The following is an 18,981-nucleotide window of genomic DNA, read 5'->3' on the forward strand; positions in this document are numbered from 1 at the left end:
GCGGAAGACTTTTTTTCATAGACAAAAATGCCAGAAATATTGGAGAAATTTCGAATTCTGTGCCAGTGCAGGAGCAGGAGTCACGCAGTGCCTAGCGGCACTAAAAACACTTTTATCAGTGTTACCAGTCAAGTGATGCCATCCAACCACTGCGATCTCCCAGTCATGTTTTTTGGCGGTGGCTTAGGTCAGCAGCCGCCAATCACCGTGCAAACGCGATTCTGTGGTGTCACAGACAAAAACATTTGGCGCAGCTTACACTGGTGGTCTGCAGAAACAGCGCAGCTAGGGGTCGACCTGATGATGATGATGATGATTTCGGGTTTAATGGCGCAAGGCCGACAAAGGCAATGGTGAAAGAGACGAGAAGGATTTGTAAAGGAGGCACTGTTTTAAAAAAACTTTACTCAGGGGGTTGGTGTATAGGGCCATAATTAAAGCATAGTGACTATACTAAGAGAAATGGTGTACAGGGTCATATTAACACAGTGAGTGCAAGCACCTAGGGTGTAAAGCCTCAGGCTCCACCACCGTTTTAAAACACGCAATGAACAACGTGGCCAACGTATGACGTGCCATACTGACGTCACAGGCTACGTCGTGGGCTCTGTACTTATATTGGCATGTGAGCCGCTTGCTTATCGCATTAAACCTTCGCCACCGAGTCCAGCGTCGCCTTGCTCACCAGCTACAACAGATGGCGACGAGATGTGGAACAGGCTCAACCGAACGGCGGGAGCGGATCCCGTGAGCAACGACCACTGGAAGGCGAAAGGCAAGGTATGGCGAAGATGTGCGAATTTGACGTTTTCATAGAAGAAGGAGACGAAGATTTCGCTTCGTACGTAGAACGGTTTGGGCACTATTGCAAAGTAGCTGGCGTACAAGACGAAGAACTTAAAAAGTCAGCCTTCATCTCTGCCATAGGAAAGAAAGCGTACAAGACGCTCAAGGACCTTCTTCTACCGGCAAAGCCTGAAGAGAAGACGTTCGAGGACTTGGTGAAAGTGCTGAGTGACCACTACGAGCCTTCAAGTCAAGTCATTGCGGATCGCTTCAAATTCAACAGGAGGCACCAAGGAGAAGGGGAGTCCGTCGCGGCATTTGCAGTCACACTGAAACACATGGCAGCCAAGTGCAACTACGGTACGTTTCTCGACGATGCTTTACGGGACCGGTTCGTCGCTGGGTTACGGAATTCCACCATTCAGACGGGTTTACTGAAGAGGAAGGAGTTGACGTTCGAATCGGCCTGCGTTTTCGCTAAGCGTTGAACTGGCGGAGCGGGAGTCGAGGGGATTTGAACCAACTTCGAGTACGGATGCCGATGTCCACACTCTAAAGAAAACGGGAAAGAAACCGGAGTTTGCCAGCGAGCCGAGAAACAGTTCAAAGCAAAGCTGTTATCGATGCGGTAAAGAGCACGACGCCCGTTGCTGCCGTTATCGGAAATTCAAATGCCATCTTTGCAAGCGCATGGGACATTTGGCGCGCATGTGCAGATGCAAGCAACCGGCGCCTGGCACCGTCCATTACGTGAACGACGGAGCGAGCGGAGGCACAGAACTGCTGCTGCACGGTGTGTATCTGGTGGGCACAGAAAAAGAACCGCATGAAGTTGAAGTGCAGATAGCAGGCAAGCTTGTGAAGATGCAAGTAGATACGGGGGCAGCCGTATCACTCGTTCCGGAATGCGTTTACCGGCAGCTAAAGCAGCCGCCGCAGCTTGTGAAGTGCGATATGAAGCTCAAGACTTACGGCGGAGCAACGCTAAAAGTCAAAGGCCAAGCGGAAGTGTTGGTCGACTACAAGGGACAGCGGAAAGTTCTGCCAATCATCGTGGTACCAGGAGACAAGCCAGCACTCCTAGGCCGTGACTGGATTGCGAACCTCAGAATGGACCTAAACAGCATTCACGAGGTGCAAGCGCAACCGTCTGTCGACAGCATCCTGGGAAGGTATGCCAGCGTTTTTCACCTGGTCTAGGGTTGATAAAGCGTTACCAGGCAAAGCTGGCTCTTAAGGAAGGAAGCATGCCAGTCTTTGGCAAGGCGCGGTCTGTGCTGTATGCCATTCGTGAACCTGCCGAGCAAGAGCTAGGAAACTTGCAAAGGGATGGCGCACTGGTTCCCGTAACCCGCAGCGACTGGGCCACGCCGCTGGTAGCTGTTCACAAGCCAGACGGAACAGTGCGATTGTGTGGAGACTATAAATTGACGGTGAATCCATGCGTGAAGACAGACCATTACCCACTGCCCGCGGTGGAAGATTTGTTCACGACACTGGCTGGGGGCAAGGTTTTCACCATTCTGGACCTTTCGACGGCATATCAGCAAATCGAGGTACACCCTGACTCGTGACCTTTGCCGACTATAAACTCTCCCATGGGGTTGTTCCAGTATGTTCGGATGCCGTACGGGATCTCAAGTGCACCTGCAGTTTTCCAGGCAGTCATGGACAAGCTGCTGAAGGGACTGCCGGGAGTGGTATGCTACCTCGACGACGTCCTCATCACGGGAGCATCGCATACCGAATATGCCTGGCCCGGGTGGAAGCAGTCCTGCGGGTTTTCATGGAACACGGCGTCAAAGTGAAAAAGGAAAAATGCAAGTTTTTCTTGAATTCTGTCAAATATCATTGACGAAAATGGTGTGCACCTGTGCGTCGAGAAGGTTGAAGCAATAAGGAAAGCACCCACACCTAAGAACATCAGTGAGCTTAAAGCTTACCTGGGAATGATAACTTTTTATTCCAAGTTCATGCCAAACATGTCTTCGAGGCTAAAGCCTTTGTATGAGCTGCTTCAGAAGGAAAAGAAGTGGGTCTGGTCCGCAAAAGAAAAAAAAGCCTTCGCGGAGAGCTAGAGCCTCCTTACCCAAGACAGCGTACTAACATTCTATGACCGAAAGAAGCCTCTTGGATTAGTCTGCGACACCTCTCCTTACCGGGTTGGCGCAGTGTTGTTTCATGTCGTGAACGGGCAGGAAAGGCCGATAGCTTACGCGTCACGCACTCTGAGCAAGGCCGAAAGTGGCTACGCACACATAGAAAAGGAAGCGTTGGCTGTGGTTTTCGGAATCAAACGGTTTCACAAGTATCTTTATGGCCGTGAGTTCACCATTTATTCCGATCACCTTCCCCTGGAGGGACTGCTTGGGCAAACAAAGCCAATTCAGCAAATGGCAGCAGCACGCATGCAGCGCTGGATGCTAGTACTAGCTGCATATCGCTACAAATGGGTGTACAGAAAGGGAGCCCAAGTAGCAAACGCGGACGCATTATCGCGATTACCGCTTCCGAACGATGCCGACAAAAGCGACTACGTTCACTTCTTTTCAGCAGTAGAAGACGTACCACTGTCTGCGGAAAAGATAAGTGACGAAACCCAAAAAACGCAGTTTTGTCGAAAGTGCTAATGTATGTTTTGAATGGATGGCCATCGTACGTGTCAGAAGACAACATAGCCCCATTCTTTTCGCGGAAAGACGAACTGTCGGTAGACTGTGGTTGCATAACATGGGGAACCCGGGTTGTTATACCTGAAGCTTTACAATCCGAAGTCTTATCACTTTTGCATGAAGGGCATCCAGGTATCACTCGCATGAAAATGCTATCAAGAAGCCATGTGTGGTGGCCGAAGTTGTGTGACCGCATTGAAGAAACAGAAAAAGGTTGTTTGACTTGCCAACTAACTCAGAACTCTGCGCCGCACGTGCCGATGTTATCGTGGGGATGGCCAACCCGCAGGTGGCAGAGAGTTCACCTGAATTTTGCCTACTACAAGAACGACTGGTTTTTACTGCTCGTCGATGCGCACTCCAAGTGGGTGGATGTTCTGCACATGAAGTCCACTACAGCACAGGCAACAGTTGAAAAACTACGCACTGTCTTTGCTGCTTTTGGGCTTCCAGAGAGAATTGTGACTGACAATGGTCCCCAATTTGTGTCTGCTGAATTCACACATTTTCTCAAATCGAATGCAGTGCAGCACACCAGGACACCCCCTTACCACCCAGCTTCAAATGGCACTGCGGAGAGGCTTTTCCAGACCGTCAAGCGGAGCTTCATCAGACAGCTACGGGACGAGCAGAACACGGGAGTGACTCGGACGATGCAACATCGGGTAGACCAGTTCTTGTTCACCTACCGAAACACACCGTGTTCGACGACCGGTAAGACGCCAGCCGAACTGTTTTTCTCATGGAGGCCACGCACGAGGCAGAGCATCTTGCATCCGGAGCTAGAGAAACGTGCCGAAGCAAATATAGCTCGAAGACAGTGCCAGCAAACCCATACTTCGTGGAGGGAGTTCAAGGTTGGCGACAACGTTCGCGTGCGAGGAAACCGGCCGAACGATCCACGTTGGTTGGAAGGAACAGTTGTGCGAAGAGTTAGCAAAGGAACATACATAGTCCGAATCGAAGACCACGATCGCTTTCTGCATGCGGATGATATTGTCCCTAACACATGCCTTGCTCCTCTTCCCAGAAGCCTGTGGATTCCTGAGCAACCCCGCATGGCGCACCCGGTTGCCATTCTGTCACAACGTGACAGCGATACCGCATCGCCGCCAAACGGGCCTGCACCAGAGCAACGGCTTCCGCCAGTTGACCGAGCCAGTGTGACGAAACTACCATCACAGCAGGTGCCTCACGCCAGCTCCCAAGAAACCGTGGAGCCACCTGAATTACAACGAAGCACAAGAATTCGGAAGCCTCCCGAACGTTTTGGTTATGCTGCTCAATAAAGGGGGAAGGGATGTAGTAGCCAACGTATGACGCGCCGTACTGACTTCACAGGCTACGTCATGGGCTCTGTACTTATATTGGCATGCGAGCCACTTGCTTGTCGCATTAAACCTTCGCCACCAACTGAGTCCAGCGTCGCCTTGCTCGCCGGCTACAACAGAACACAGGTGAGGTTATCGACTATATGATATGTATTTTAAAAAGTCTACATCTGCTAGGTAACTAAAAACTACTTTGCATGAGAACATTGGATGGTGTGATAAGATTAATGAAAGGTGCAAGAGAATGTTATATGCGTAAGCTTCAATAAAATGACGTTTCTTTTCAATGATGCACATGTCCCACCCAATAAGCATATGAAGGACAGAAAGCTGACCCCCCATCGATGGCACTGCGGCTTGTTTTCGTCTGTTATAAGGTATGAATGTGTGATGTGTGTGTGGCCAATTCTTAATCTGCACAATGCTACCTCTACAAATCTGTTGTGTTTTTCAGCAGGAGGCTTTTCTATTTTGGGTTTAACAATATGCAGTTTATTCTCTACTTCTCTGTCCCATTTCTGCTGCCAGTGGTCCCGCAGCTTCCTCCTTACAAAAGGTTTCAGATTTCGATATGGGACCTCATTTATGTCTATGCTGCTTCGAAGGGCGGCGCTGCAGCACTAAGGTCAGCAGCTTCATTTCCAGCAATGCCGCAGTGGCCAGGAACCCAGCAGACTGTGACAACGTGTTTCACGCCATAAGACGAGTAGAGAGCTCTTAAAACACAATTAAAAGTAGGGTTTCTACTGACCTTCCGAGATGAAAGATTTGAGATGGCACTCAGAGAGTCTGTGTATATAACTGAGTTCTTAATTTTGTTTTGAAGAATGTGGTTTAAAGCCAGTAGAATACCGCGTGCCTCTGCAGTGAATATACTTGTGTTCGTGTTCATTGTTTTGGACATATTAGGTAGGGGGCCATTTGCAGCACGGGATACGGCTGTGGTAGTTTTTGACGCATCTGTGTAAAATTCAGCTGCCTTGTATTTGTCACGGAGGAACAGAAAATGCCGAGTGATGACAAAGTTTGGTACATTTTTCTTTTGTATTTCTCTAAAAGACATGTCACAGTGAATCGGGAAAGTGGCCCACGGAGCGACCAAATCATAAACTGAGGTACCGTAGACATCAGTAAGAGGAACTTGGAACTCGCTGACGAGGTGTGACACTGCCAGCGGAAAAGGTGGAGCTATGGATGGTTGGTTTTCAAAGAGATGATCAGTTGTGTCACTTTTCGTTATGGTATTCAGAGGGTGTTCCTTCAGAGAAGTGATCTTTGCGGCATACATCAGAGCAGGTGTGCTGGTACCCTAAAGACCACTGATTTGATTCGACATGAAGGGATGGAATAGGACTTGTCCAATATGCACCTGTGGCCAAGCGAAGCCCCCAGTTGTATACTGGGTCCAACATTTTGAGAGCTGTTTTGGCTGCAGACTGGTATAAAATGCTGGCGTAGTCTATTTTTGATTAAGAAGTGCCAGCAGACATTTTGTATCCGTTCCCCAGGACCGATGAGATAGTACCTTTAAAATGTTCATTGTTTTCAGGCATTTTACTTTTAGTAATTTAATGTGTGGTATGAATGTGAGGTTGTGGTCGAGCAAAATACCTAGAAACCTGTGTTCCTTTCTCACTGGTATGGGCTGATCTCCTAACGTGATACAAAGAAGAGGTTGAACCCCGCGTATCCTAGAAAAGACAACAGCACTTTTATCAGCGTTGAACTGAAAACCATTTTTTTTTTCAGCCCATGTAACCAGCCTGTTGACACTTCATTGGATTTGACGTTCACATATCGATAGATTACAGGATTTAAAGCTGACTTGGATATCGTCAACGTATACGCAGAGTATGAAACAGTTCGAGGGAGCACAGTTTAAAGAGAACTCATTTCAACAATGAAGAGTGCACAGCTCAGCACTCCTCCCTGGGGTACGCCATTTACTTGAACAAATGTTCTAGACAGGGCAGTCCCCACACGAACACGAAATGTGCGATCAGACAAATAATCTTTAATAACATTGAGTATATTGCCACTAAGGCCAAACGACTGCAAGTCCAATAGAATACCATATTGCCACGTTCTATCGTAGGCTTTCTCCATGTCAAAGAACACAGAGAAGCAGTGCTGTTTATGGACAAAAGCGTCTTTAACATATCATTCAAATGCAACAAGATTACCTGTAGTTGATCTCCCAGATCTAAACCCTGCCTGATTTTTGTCTAGAACACCGTGAAACTTTAGAAAGTAAAAAAGTCTCCGGTTTATCATTTTTTTCAAAGAGCTTGCATTAAACAGCTGGTCAGGGCAATAGCCCTGTAACTAGCAGCAAAACAGGGTTCTTCCCTTCTTTTAGAAGAGGTAGAACGATTGCCTCTTTCCATGCTCTTGGAAAGCGGCCTTTCTGCCATATTTTGTTAAAGAGAGAGTATTGTGTCTGACCACTGACCGTACTTTTTCCTTTTCACCACAGATGTTACGTTAACACCACAACACAACAGCTCGGTTTGCACCTTGTAAACGAAAGAGTTTGCCAGTTTCAGAAACGTGGCAATTTCCAGGTCGCTGTTGTGCACGGCCAAGGCGACGAGGACTGCATGGCGTTTCATTTCCTGCTTCAACTTGTGCACTTCCATCTTTGAACAAACTGCGCAGTATGAATGATGAGGGGTCGACTAACAAGAAGCCGTACACCTAGATATATATGAGGAGGCCTATAGCGATAAGGATTATTGTTCTCAAATACCTCACACAACCAGTTAATAGACTAAGACAGAGTAGGTGGCAATGCCTTCCCAAGAGAGTTCATCTTAACAAAAGAGTGCAGCTCAACACGCCACCTTGCGGCACACCATTTTCTAGCACGTGAACCTTTGAGAGTGCGCAACCAACTCTCACTCGAAACATTCTCTCTGACAAGTAACTAACAAGGGTGTTTAACATGTTACCCGAAACACCGAATGACTTGAGGTCACTAAGGATGGTCAGTAAGGCGGCAGCCCCAGCCTTGACGATCAACTCTGGGCCGTCCAGCAGGCCTGTGCGATGGTGAAGTGGCAGGACTTCGACGCCCCCAAACGGGCGAAGAGGACCAGAGGTGACGCCCCCAAGCGGGTGACTTAGGCCCGGTCAGCGAGAGCTCTGCAGGCAGTTAATAAAGTTTTTACCAACCAACCAATTGACATGTCAAGGGAATTTCATGAACCACATTCCTTTGACATGTCAAGGGAATGTCATAAATCACGTTCCTTTTGCATGTGAAGGGAAGATCGTTTGACATGTCAAGGGAATTTCATAAACCACGTTCCTTTGACATGTCAAGGGAATTTCATAAACCATGTTCCTTTGATATGTCAAGTCAAGGGAATTTCATAAACCACGTTCCTTTGACATGACAAGGGAACTTCATAAACCACGTTCCTTTAACATGTCAAGGACCACGTTCCTTTTACATGTCAAGGAAATTTCATAAACCACATTCTTTTTACATGTCATGGGAATTTCATAAACCATGTTCCCCAAACATGTCAAGGGAATTTCATAAACCATGTTCTTTTGACATGCTTGAAATTCCCTTGAATGTGGCCGTGTGACCAATGAGGCGGTGTCTCAATGATGGGTTGCTGGAGCATGGCGCGACAGTGAGAAGAGGTAGAGGAAGCAACTTGGCGCTACATTGCAAGACCCAATGCACGACCGAAGCCTGCACACCGAAATTGGACCAGACAAAAGTATTGAAAAAATACAGCAAACAGTGTGAAAGGGAAATTTTTTAGGCCTATGCAGGGGTGGAACAGGGTTTACGGGTTCGGGAACAGTCCTGGGAGCAGGCCTTGAGTAGCATCATCTTGGAGCAGCCATAATGCCATTTCATGCACTTGTAACACCATTTCACAGCATTATGGTGCTTCCCTAATCTCACTACAGGCTGCTGTGCAAGTCCCATGCCAAGCACTTTTTATCTGCCTACCATCTCACGCAATCCACCATGCACTAGAACCTATTCTGAACCAGGAACACAGTTCTTTGAACCAGGAACACAGTTTTATGTGTTCATTTATATCATTTTATATAATTATGTTCATAATTATATCATTTATTATGTCACCTTAGGAGCCTAAAAATCAAATTTTTTGGCAACTAAGTGGGGGGGGGAGTGCACTTTTTAATCGATTTTGAACGTACATATGACTGAAACAGCCTTTCAATGAAAACTTTTCTACCATAGTATCACAAGGTATGAATTCCACTACCTTTTCACAAACCATTTTTAAAGGGACAGACAACCGATTTTTGTCGAGTATATATTCTCTATCCCAAATGAAAGGGCATCACTTAGAGCACCTTGACGAGAAACGGTTTCGCTCATAACGCCCTAGAACTAACTTTTTAAATCGAATTTTTTGATCTACGAGCCGTATGTGTCCCTCCCAAAACTAATCCTGGCAACCATGACATAGAGTAGCTCGGAAACATACTTTTGTCTGTATGCAAAATAAAAAACGATATTTAAAAACTTGTTCCCAGCTAAAAAAAGTTTGAATCGCAGGCTTTCCTGTCCCTTTAGGTGTTTTTTTAATGCAACGGTCTATTTTGCACGAATGCGCCATCTGTTGGGATAGACGATAGGTAGAATCTGGCTTCACGTTGTGGAGGCGGGAAGTTCGATTGCCCCGGGCGCGACGTTTTTTTTTAAAAGCTGCCGTTGGCGTACTCAGAAACTGAAATCAAATATTTTGGCAGAACAAACGCCCCTGACTCGGGCAGAATCGTCAAAGCTCCTTCGCTGGGTCTGTTTACTGAACGCTGCCGTTGATTCTGGGCATGGAGGCTCAGTTAGCTACACTGAGAGCAACCCAGCGGCGGCGGGCGGCGTGTCTTTAGAATTTTCAAAATAATGGTTAGAAATACATATACAATTTAACCTTGTATAAATACTTCTGTTAAAAGGTTTTCAATACGTAAATAAACGTTTCAGTAGTTACAGTAGCTGCTAGGTTTGCAGGTCACGTGACAGGGACACATACTGTAGTGTCAAGTTTCGACACTACGAACCGCCACCGTTCCAATTTCAGGAACCGCCACCGTTCCAATTTCAGGAAGTTTGCTGCCAAATTAAAATTATTTCCGCAAGTTTATTAAAAAATTGCTTGTGGTTACCGGGCTATATAAAACTCTGGCTTTCATATGAGCTAGAGAACATATACGCGACAAAAATCAGTTGTCTGTCCCTTTAAATTCTTAGCCTTATGCATAAAATTGAGGACAGAAAGTTTGGCTAGGTTAGACGATAATGGGTGCATTTTACTAGCGCAAAAGACGGACCACACGAGTAGGAAAAACACAAGACGAACGCTAGACATCAACTGGATTTATTAGAAAATGCACATACACACCATGACAGCGGCGCAGGGGAAAAAAGAGAGAGGGAGAGAAAAAATGACATTAATCAACACGTGGCCGGGTTAATCTTTGCTGCAGGAACCTCAGTTCTTTAGTGGACAATGCCAGAGAAGGGGTGCTGATACACTCGTCGCCTTCTTGATGGATAGAATATGCCTCATAGATTTCACGTTCACGTTGGGAGCGTGCCCTGCGCAGGACCGGTGTTTTTTCGAATTCTGGAGTACATTTGCACCTGCGACAATGGTCGGCCAAGTGCACCCCGTCCCATTACAGCCAATACTGCTGAGTGATGCTCTCTAAGCCTGTCATTCAGGCATCGCCCCGTCTGACCAATGTAACGTTTACGGCAGTCCAGCGGAATGCGATAAACTACACCAGTACTGCATGGCACAAAGCGCGTGGCGTGCTTCTTCGAGCACTCAGGTCTTTTCGTTTCATTGTTCACCTGTTCAGTGATTCATTTTCATTGTTCAGGCACTGGCAGCAATCTAGCTGCACACTGTGCAAAGTGCCAGCAATGCAAGATATCCCCACCAGCATTTGACCGCACCGTCATCCTGAAGCGGTATTGCGAGCAGCGCACGAGGGAGATTCACGAGGCTTTCGTCATCCACACAATGGGAGATAGGTGCGTGAGCACAACCTCCATCGAGTTGTACGACAGGGAGATAAGATACCTAGGATCATGATCAACGCATTACACGTGGCTGCTTTCATTTCCACAATCAACTTCCATTTTTTGTGTGTGTGTTATGGATTTCCTTCTGTCCTCCCTGCTTTTGATTCCAGCATATATTCATTGTTCTTCTAAATAAACCTCAGTTGGCAGTTCAGCGCAGTGTTTGTCTTTACTCTCTGTCGTATCGTTTTTTGGCGCTGTTTTTTCTAAGTGGCATCATGCACCAACTAGCCCGTCTCAGTTCACTTGTGCAGTTTGCTTGCGAGATTGACTATCTTTGCGATTGGAGTGCTCCGCTGCCATCACGTTTTTACATGTTTCTTCCTTTGTTTCTTGCGTTTTTTTTTTAATTTTATGTAGTATTGCGACTTGCATTTTCAGAGCTTCATAATCACTGTCACTGCGAAATAAAGCGCAGCTGTTAGTGCGCCTCTGTCCTGTCAAAACCCTTTTTTCCTGAAGTTGTGCTTGGCACTTATACCAAATTCATTTATGGCTGTGTGTGTGTGTTGTCCTTTGAGTTTTCGTATTCGGGGCCATACTTTGCGTGTGTCTGTGTATGAATTATTGATGTTACGAAGGAGCACAACCTTTGCTGTTTTGCCTCACGGTGCACACGCTTTCCAAAAGCCTTTGCCCTTTTGAACAATAAAAGGCTATACCCGCTGCGGTGGCTCAGTGGCTAAGGCGTTGCGCTGCTGAGCACGAGGTCGCGGGTTCGATTCCCGGCCGCGGCGGCCGCTTTTCTGATGGAGGCGAAAAGCAAAAACGCCCGTGTGTACGAGATTTCGGCGCACGTTAAAGATCCCCAGGTGGTCAAAATTAATCCGGAGCCCTCCACTACGGCGCGCCTCATCGCCTGCGTTGCGTCGGCGCGTTAAACCCCCACAATCAATCAATCAATCAATAAAAGGCTATCCGATGTGGGGTACCGACGGGGGATACCGCGCACCTTGTTCTGGGCCTCTCGCGCCCACCTACAGTACTCATTCTGCCACTGCCTCCTCTGGTTGCGCGGGGCACCAGAGGCATGGGGAACGGACTTTTCGGCGGCGTCGAGGATGTGCGCCACGAGGAGTCCGCCGGCTTCATCTATGTGAAGGTGTGTTATGGATGTGCACTGTATTTTAGATGTTTTTGTATCTGTACTCCAGTTTGCTCTAGCTTCACTCAACCTTCTACGAAAAGCTGAGGGTGACATTTGCAGCACCCAGCATTTCTTTCACTCTCTCTTGCCTGAGACTGGTAGGGAATGGAATCGCCTTCCTTCTAGTGCTGTGTCTATCAACGATAACGAACAGTTCTGAAATTTCCTAGCTCGAATCGTACATATAGGAGCTCTGTAACGTTTGTTTTCTCGCTATGTTTGAGAGTTTTTTTTTGCTCTCGGTGATTTAACTAATATTGTGTAATTAGCTTACAGTACTGTAATTTATTTTCTCCTAGTTTGCTTACTTCTATTCTACCCCCACTCCCCTTTGTAATGCCTTTGACCCTGAGGGTATCATAAATAAATAAATAAACTGTTCCGGCCTTTACATATGTATGTTAATATGGTTGGGAAGTTTCATTTGATTGTTGAGTTAAAACGCGTGAATGCAACGTAGGCGATGAGGCGCATACATCAGAAAAGCAGCCGCCGCGGCCAGAAATCGAAACCGCGACCTCGTGCTCAGCAGCGCAACACCTTAGCCACCGCGGCGGGTGTGTGGTTGGGAAGTGTTCACTACGATACGAGTGTGTGCCCACGTCCCACTCAACAGATGGAAAGAGTACTGCAGAGCCAATGGCAAAGTAAAGGTATGAATATGTGTTTATCCTAAATTATGGTATGCAGGCTGTTTTTTTTTTTTTTTTAAAGGCACGCTCCCAATCACGGTACGAACTTCTCAGTGAGGCAACCTTGGACATCCGTGCATGAAGAGCTCCAGAGTGGGTTGAGCATTGAGGTCTCCTACTAAAAGAAAGGGTCCCGGTAACTGGTCTATAAGAGCCAAGCAGTTGAGCTCGATAGCCCGTAATCGGGAGGAATGTAGAGGAAGCATACCGTTAATTATTAACCTGTCAAATATTACTGTGCGAATTGAGACAGCTTCAGGGGCAGTGTTTAAATTGATGGGATGACACGCTAGGGATTTCCGGGCGATGATTGCCACACCAGAAGACTGTGTGCAGCCATCCCTGTCCTTTCTGAATACCGTACACTCAAGAAAGTTCAAGAAAGTTGTGTGCTTATAATTTGGATGCGTTTCTTGCAGATGCACAACACTTGGCTGATTTCGGCGCAGCATCAAGATTTTTAAGAAGGCCTCCACAGTTACCCCGAGTCATGTTTCCTCTTCCCATTAATCAGTGCGAGAGCTACTGGAATGTGTATGTTCCTGTGTTGCCTTTCTTTCGGGGCAGTCTCTAGGCTTCTTGGGCAGTTGTGGAGGCGCTGGCGTCAAGGCACATCCTTTGCCCTGCGCCACAGGCAGGAACGGTCCGACGTCCCTAGAGTAGCCGACATATTGGCTCTGTGCACCCTTCTGGCTGCTCTTTGCTGCAGCCTCCACCGACAAGGGGGTTGGGGGTGGCACTTTCCCCACTTGGCCGCCATGGCTTCCTCCGTCTCCATGCCCTCGCGTGTGCTTTGGGCAGGTGGAGAGGGAACAGTGGATGCAGCATCACTCCCGACGGACACAGTCGTCACCACAACTACTGCTGACTCAACGACCGGTGTGGCGACGGGATGGGCTGCTGGAGACAACCCAGCGGGGGGCGTGGGCCGGGCCAGGTCAGACTCGCTGAACTGGGTCACCGTGGAAACCACACACTACTCCGCCCCCTGGCGAGCTGCGTCGGCGTAGCTTCTCAGGGAGAAAAAAGCCAACCTCTTTCGCGCTTCCTTTTAAGAGTAGAAAAAACTGCTACTCTTGAAATGGAGTACCAACCAGGCCGACAACATGCCCCTGGGAAGGTAAGGTTCCCGGTGACCTTAACATGGATAATCCGCTTCTCCCGCCTAACTTGTCGCCTGTTCGAGAGTAGGCTGCGTGGAGTCCCTGGCAGTTCACGCAGAGGAATTGATTCCAAGTACAGCTATCTGTGGGATGGTCGTGTTGCGCGCACTTTGCGCAGATTAGCTGGCCCCGACACGAGTTAGTACCATGCCCCAACCGCTGGCATTTGTAACAGCTCCATGGGTTCGGGATGCAAGCCCGGACGGAGCACCGGATGAAGACTGCATTGTTTGATGTGACCTGGAAGAGTGGACTGGTGAAAGGTGAGGATTACGGGTCTAGCGAGTATTTCCTTGTCTTCTCTTCTGGTGGTAGTAATGCATCTAACTGCCGTCACACCTTTATTTCGCAGGCCTTCAAGGAGATCAGCCTGTCTCGTTTGCCAGATCTGGCTCAAATTCACACCCGCCAAGTGATCTCCAAGGCTGGGGTGGGGCAACCCTTGATGTCAATACTGGCAATGTGGTTTTGGCTCAGGAGTTCGGTGGCCTCAAGCTCGGTGGCGACTTCCACGAGTTTGTTGTTTGTTAGCTTCGTATGACAGGCCGATTAAATTTTGACGAAATTTCAAAATAAGGAACACTGATAGTGAGGTGGCAGGTTTTGGTTTTTCTACACATTGAACAACTAGAAAACACGAGTAGTAGTCAGGTTTGGAAACAGACACTAGAAGAGGAGGAATGTTCACTTGGGTGCGGCCCCTTTTCAGGGACGTTTAGCGTTGGGGTTAGAGAATACCATATGCTATAGTATAAAGCAGGGGACTTCCTTCACTCGGTTCACCCTGACACCGAGAGAGGTCCTGGTAAACAGACAGGCAGCCCATCGGAAGGAGCTTGGCCCCTGCTCCGATGGCCACCGTTCGTGGTTTCTCACCCTCCACCCATAAACACACCGCCACGGCTAACTACATACAGCCTCTGTTTGGGGGCTCGGGAGTCTGCTGTGTCGCCAACACCATCCCCATGAACACTCAAGGTGCCTTATGCGGGTACCTTAGAAATGAGTGCAGCATTTTCAGAGTGGCGCCCAGGCTCACAGCTGCAGAAGTGCTTCTGAAATAAGCACATGAATGAGGGAAGTTGCGCTTAGGCTGCAGCGGCTTCGTCGAGTGCAAAGCTATTAACACCATCATAGTAGTTTTCTGGCCTTAGTGGAGTTTTTTTTAAGGGGAAACAACAGGCTCTGGTGGAATAGGCACAGTCGGTAACTGCTGCTTGAAGACAACTGTGCCTCGAAGGAAGATCTTAACTGCAGGTTCATTGCCAGAGTAAAACAACCCCCTTCACAACACTAATGAATCCCATGGATAGTACAGGGACTATGTGCAATAGTTCTGTACAAATTACTTGGCCATTCTGTTCTGCACAAGATGACTAGAAAAGCTGCGGGGATAAAAATATACACTATGTAGCAGTTATCAATATTAGACAGCACGCAACATACTCTGCAACCAATTCCCTTGGTGCTCGCTATGTTTCCAAATGCGCTTGAAAGCTGCCCGGCATGGCAAATGACGGCTGTCACGGCTAGAGTGCATAAAAAGTGTGGAGACCTGCGGCGTGATGCAGGCCAGGGGTTTTCGCTCGATCTGTCAACGTGACCGGTGTTCCGACCACTTCAGTTGTCTGGCAACCATTGTAACAGAGCTCAGATGTACTGGCTGTTTGTAGCCAGTTTCCCTCCTGAATTTCACGTTGTTTTGCCCAATTCTCTTTGGAATGTTGCCTTTTTTGTATGAAATGGCACAAAACCGCTCAAGCAAAAAAAAAAAAAAAAGTGCCTTGTGTGCGATTCCAACTTACGGCCTCCGGGCCAGCCCGACGTTACGGACAGCTTAGTCGGACACTTCATCCACTACACTATCTACGCGAGAAGCGCGCGCGTCGAAAAACTCCTGCATAAAAGCCCCTTCGCATTTGTAACCCAAAACTCTGTCGTGTTTTCATAAATTCTATTCAACCCAGAGCTTTAACCGCCAACTTGCTGTTGAACGCTTCGGCAGAAAGCCAAAGGGAAGCGTATACAATCAACGAAACAGCGTTAACGGCATTGTTTATTGTAGGAAACAGGAAAGTGGTCGAACTGTGTGATGGCGGGACTCGGCACTGTGTTGCTGCTTCTTGCTAGTTATTTTTAAGCTTGATGAGGAAATGATGGTGGGTTTTAAGTTCCGATAACTCGAAGTTCCTTCGATAAACATGTTTATGCAGCAAATTCTCATTTTAAGGTTTCTGTCATTCATCTCGTCAGGTCAGAAGTTTCACGTTCACGCAACTCACATTACAGGCAATGTGAGACAGACATTGGCAAAAATGCTGGCTAGCAGAACGACAGTTTAGACTCGTGCGAAACAGCGTCAACAGTTTGCAAATACCCAGTTTGCTTTAAATGTGGTTATTTCTGCCTGTGCCACTCACCCACGTTGTTGACTGAAAGTTCGACCATGCTGATTAGTCGTACCAGAGATCAGACAGCTCCCATTCATTTGCAGGGCGAGTTTCATCATGTTGTAGCATTATCCGACCCTTTGTGAGCCTGCACAATGCTGACATGTTGTGCAGACGAGGGGGAACTGTGCAACCAAGATGAGTTGAGGCGGAAAGCCTCGGTGAAACCATAACTGCATTTTTCCCCCTATTTGCCAATATCGGGCAACGAAACGGGTATGCATTGTTTGTTTATCAAGGTTCCACGGTTATAAGTACCCACTCAACAATTTTTTTTTGTAAGTCCCTTCCCGACCCCTTGAAAGCTTTGTCTTCTGCTACAGCATGTGCCCACTGCAACACACGGTTTCTTTTCATCAGGAAAGCATGATGAAAGATGACAGCTTCCCACTTCAACTGCCGCTCATTTTCGGTTGAGTTTGTGTTAAATATGGCCAGTGCTTTTTAGCTCGTAGACGAGGGCAGTGCTTTAAAACCACATGGAAGCTGTTAGTTCAGGTAAGTGTTCTTTTGCATGAACATCGGATGTGTGTGTGAAGCCTTTGAATTAATGACTTTTGTGCACCAGCAAACGGTGCCAGCTGCTCTCAAGAAACGGCATCAGAAAGCGCGTCAGAAGAACTTCAAATCTGGGTGAGGTGTATATCCTCTTTTCAATTGAGACATACGTGAGGAACCACCCGAAAAAATGTGCAAACAAAGCAGCAAGTGCGGGATGCCCCATCGAAAACAAAAATGACGTCTCCCAGAAACCGTGACAATTTTGCAAGTCAAAAAGTAATGGATGTCCAGCGATGGCAAAGGTCTGCAGAAACAAGTCGGTGTCGCCGTCATGCTCGCCTTCAGCTTTGAGAAGCCTGTCTGCATAAAGCGGTTGGGCCGTCAGGTGAAGTCATAGCAGACGACAGCCGCTGCGCTTGCCTGCTCCTCGGTTTTGCGGTTTCCAGTTACACTGAAGCGCTACGCAATCATGCTGCCGCTTCCTGCCCCAGGGCAAGTTTCGGGATGCCCGCTGGCTGCAAGAACGCCTGTAAATCGAACAGGCCCACTGTGTTTTTAGCGCCGACACATCATATATTGCTTCACTCTAGCGCGAAATTTGAAAGTTCCTTAATATTTCTGGCATTTCTTAAGCTAAAAAGAAAAAAAGCAACGTCTGCCGTGGCTGAAATGGAGCTGAGTCCAACTCCGAGGTGCCTAGCTGTCATCCATGCACCATACTCGAACCCATTAGCAGCGAAGGCCCAAACGGCGAAAGAAAAGTAGACTTGGGTGCTCTGCTGAGAGGGCGTCAGGTCATTTTCGACAACGCGTTCACTGCGGCCCTGGCGTGTTCAGCGCCCAGCTCAAGACGACGCACGCGTACGCAGCGCGGACGTGCCCCCTCGGCCCCGTTCGCTGAAAGGCGGTCGCTTTTTCCTCGAGTCCGGCTGCCTCGGCCGTGGCTGCGTTTAACCTTCCCAGCGGCCAGTGAACCCGCCTGTGCAGCACTGGCCAGCTCACCTGCTAGGATGGTGAGCAGGAGCCTGAAGGCCGCTTCCGACGAGCCCAGGTAGGCGGCCACTTGGCCCAGCAGCGTGGTCATGGCCGGTGTGCGCCGCACTCGCACCAGAGCCCGCCGCTGCGGCCAGCACGTCGTCACGCTACGGTCGCCGCACGGGGAGAGGGGACGCCCCAACCCCTCCGAGCTATCGCTGCTCGCACAACACAAAACGCGCGACTTTCCGTGTTCACAAAACTCGATGTGCCCGAACCAGGAGGCGGTCTCTTAGCCTTCAACCCAGCGTCCAGGCTAATTGTGACTCTTGCGCCATATTCTCCCCTGGTGAGCCCGGGGAAACAATATTGCGTTGTTATTGCCATAACAACGCCGCCACTTTGTTTTCTCGAAGGTGTCGTGGCAACAATGCGAGGGGGCGCACCTTGAGTGGGGGTGAGCGAATCCCACTGGAACACTTTATTCGCGTTACGTGCGCGAACGCCCAGTGCGGCGAGAAACAGACAAGAATTGTCTGCTATCAAGCACAGAGCACGCACGACACAAGTCCTCTCAGCTTCACGGCATATATTTATAACGCGGCCCTCACGTTTCGCTAACAGCACTTCTTTAGTGCGATACCCTGGTGTTGTTGGCGTCCCTTGTGTAGCAGCCAAATGTCCGAGAGAGCACACACGTGAATATTCCACATAAGACGCGCGTCGGCCTCGCTGTGCGGCAGCGGCAGCAGCGGTGACCGTTTTCTACGGTAGTGTACACGGTAGAGCACAGCCGTTTTTCACCCCATCACGTCACCGTCACATCACCGTCTTCCGTCATGGGGGCCGTTTTTCGGCCGATTTCTCGCCGAAAACGGTGCGACGGTGACGGGAGGCCGAGCTCTACGTTTCCGTCACGTCTACGTGACGGGGCCATGCTCCGCGCTAAACCAGCTAATCAGAAAACATTTTTTTACGGCTAAATTTAGCGAAAAGTGGGCACAAACGATTTTCTTTACTTTTCAGATTAAGCACGCTCAATTCTAGGCTAAATGCAGACGACCCTGTAATCTGACGGAAAGCTCCAGTACGAACGCTACTCGTTTACGTCTCCGTCGCGGTTTCTTGACGTGACGGTGCCGTGACGGAGAAGGTGACGGCTGTGTGAATGAGGGC

General features: G+C 48.5%; 1 protein-coding gene across 1 annotated transcript in view; it reads right to left on the reverse strand.

Annotated features, from left to right (window-relative positions):
* Nucleotides 1–18,102, reverse strand: part of Nes (lysophosphatidylcholine acyltransferase 3 protein nessy) — a 53,831-nt gene extending 35,729 nt beyond the window's left edge. Inside the window, exon 1 of the mRNA XM_077695286.1 lies at nt 17,833–18,102. Coding sequence (XP_077551412.1) covers nt 17,833–17,914 — 82 coding nt within the window. The 5' untranslated portion in view covers nt 17,915–18,102. The remainder of the gene's footprint in view (nt 1–17,832) is intronic.
* Nucleotides 18,103–18,981: the final 879 nt, after the last annotated feature.

Source organism: Haemaphysalis longicornis, unplaced genomic scaffold (genome assembly GCF_048455015.1).
Source record: "Haemaphysalis longicornis isolate Haplotype H1 unplaced genomic scaffold, Haemaphysalis longicornis Haplotype H1 scaffold_14, whole genome shotgun sequence".
NCBI lineage: Eukaryota > Metazoa > Arthropoda > Arachnida > Ixodida > Ixodidae > Haemaphysalis > Haemaphysalis longicornis.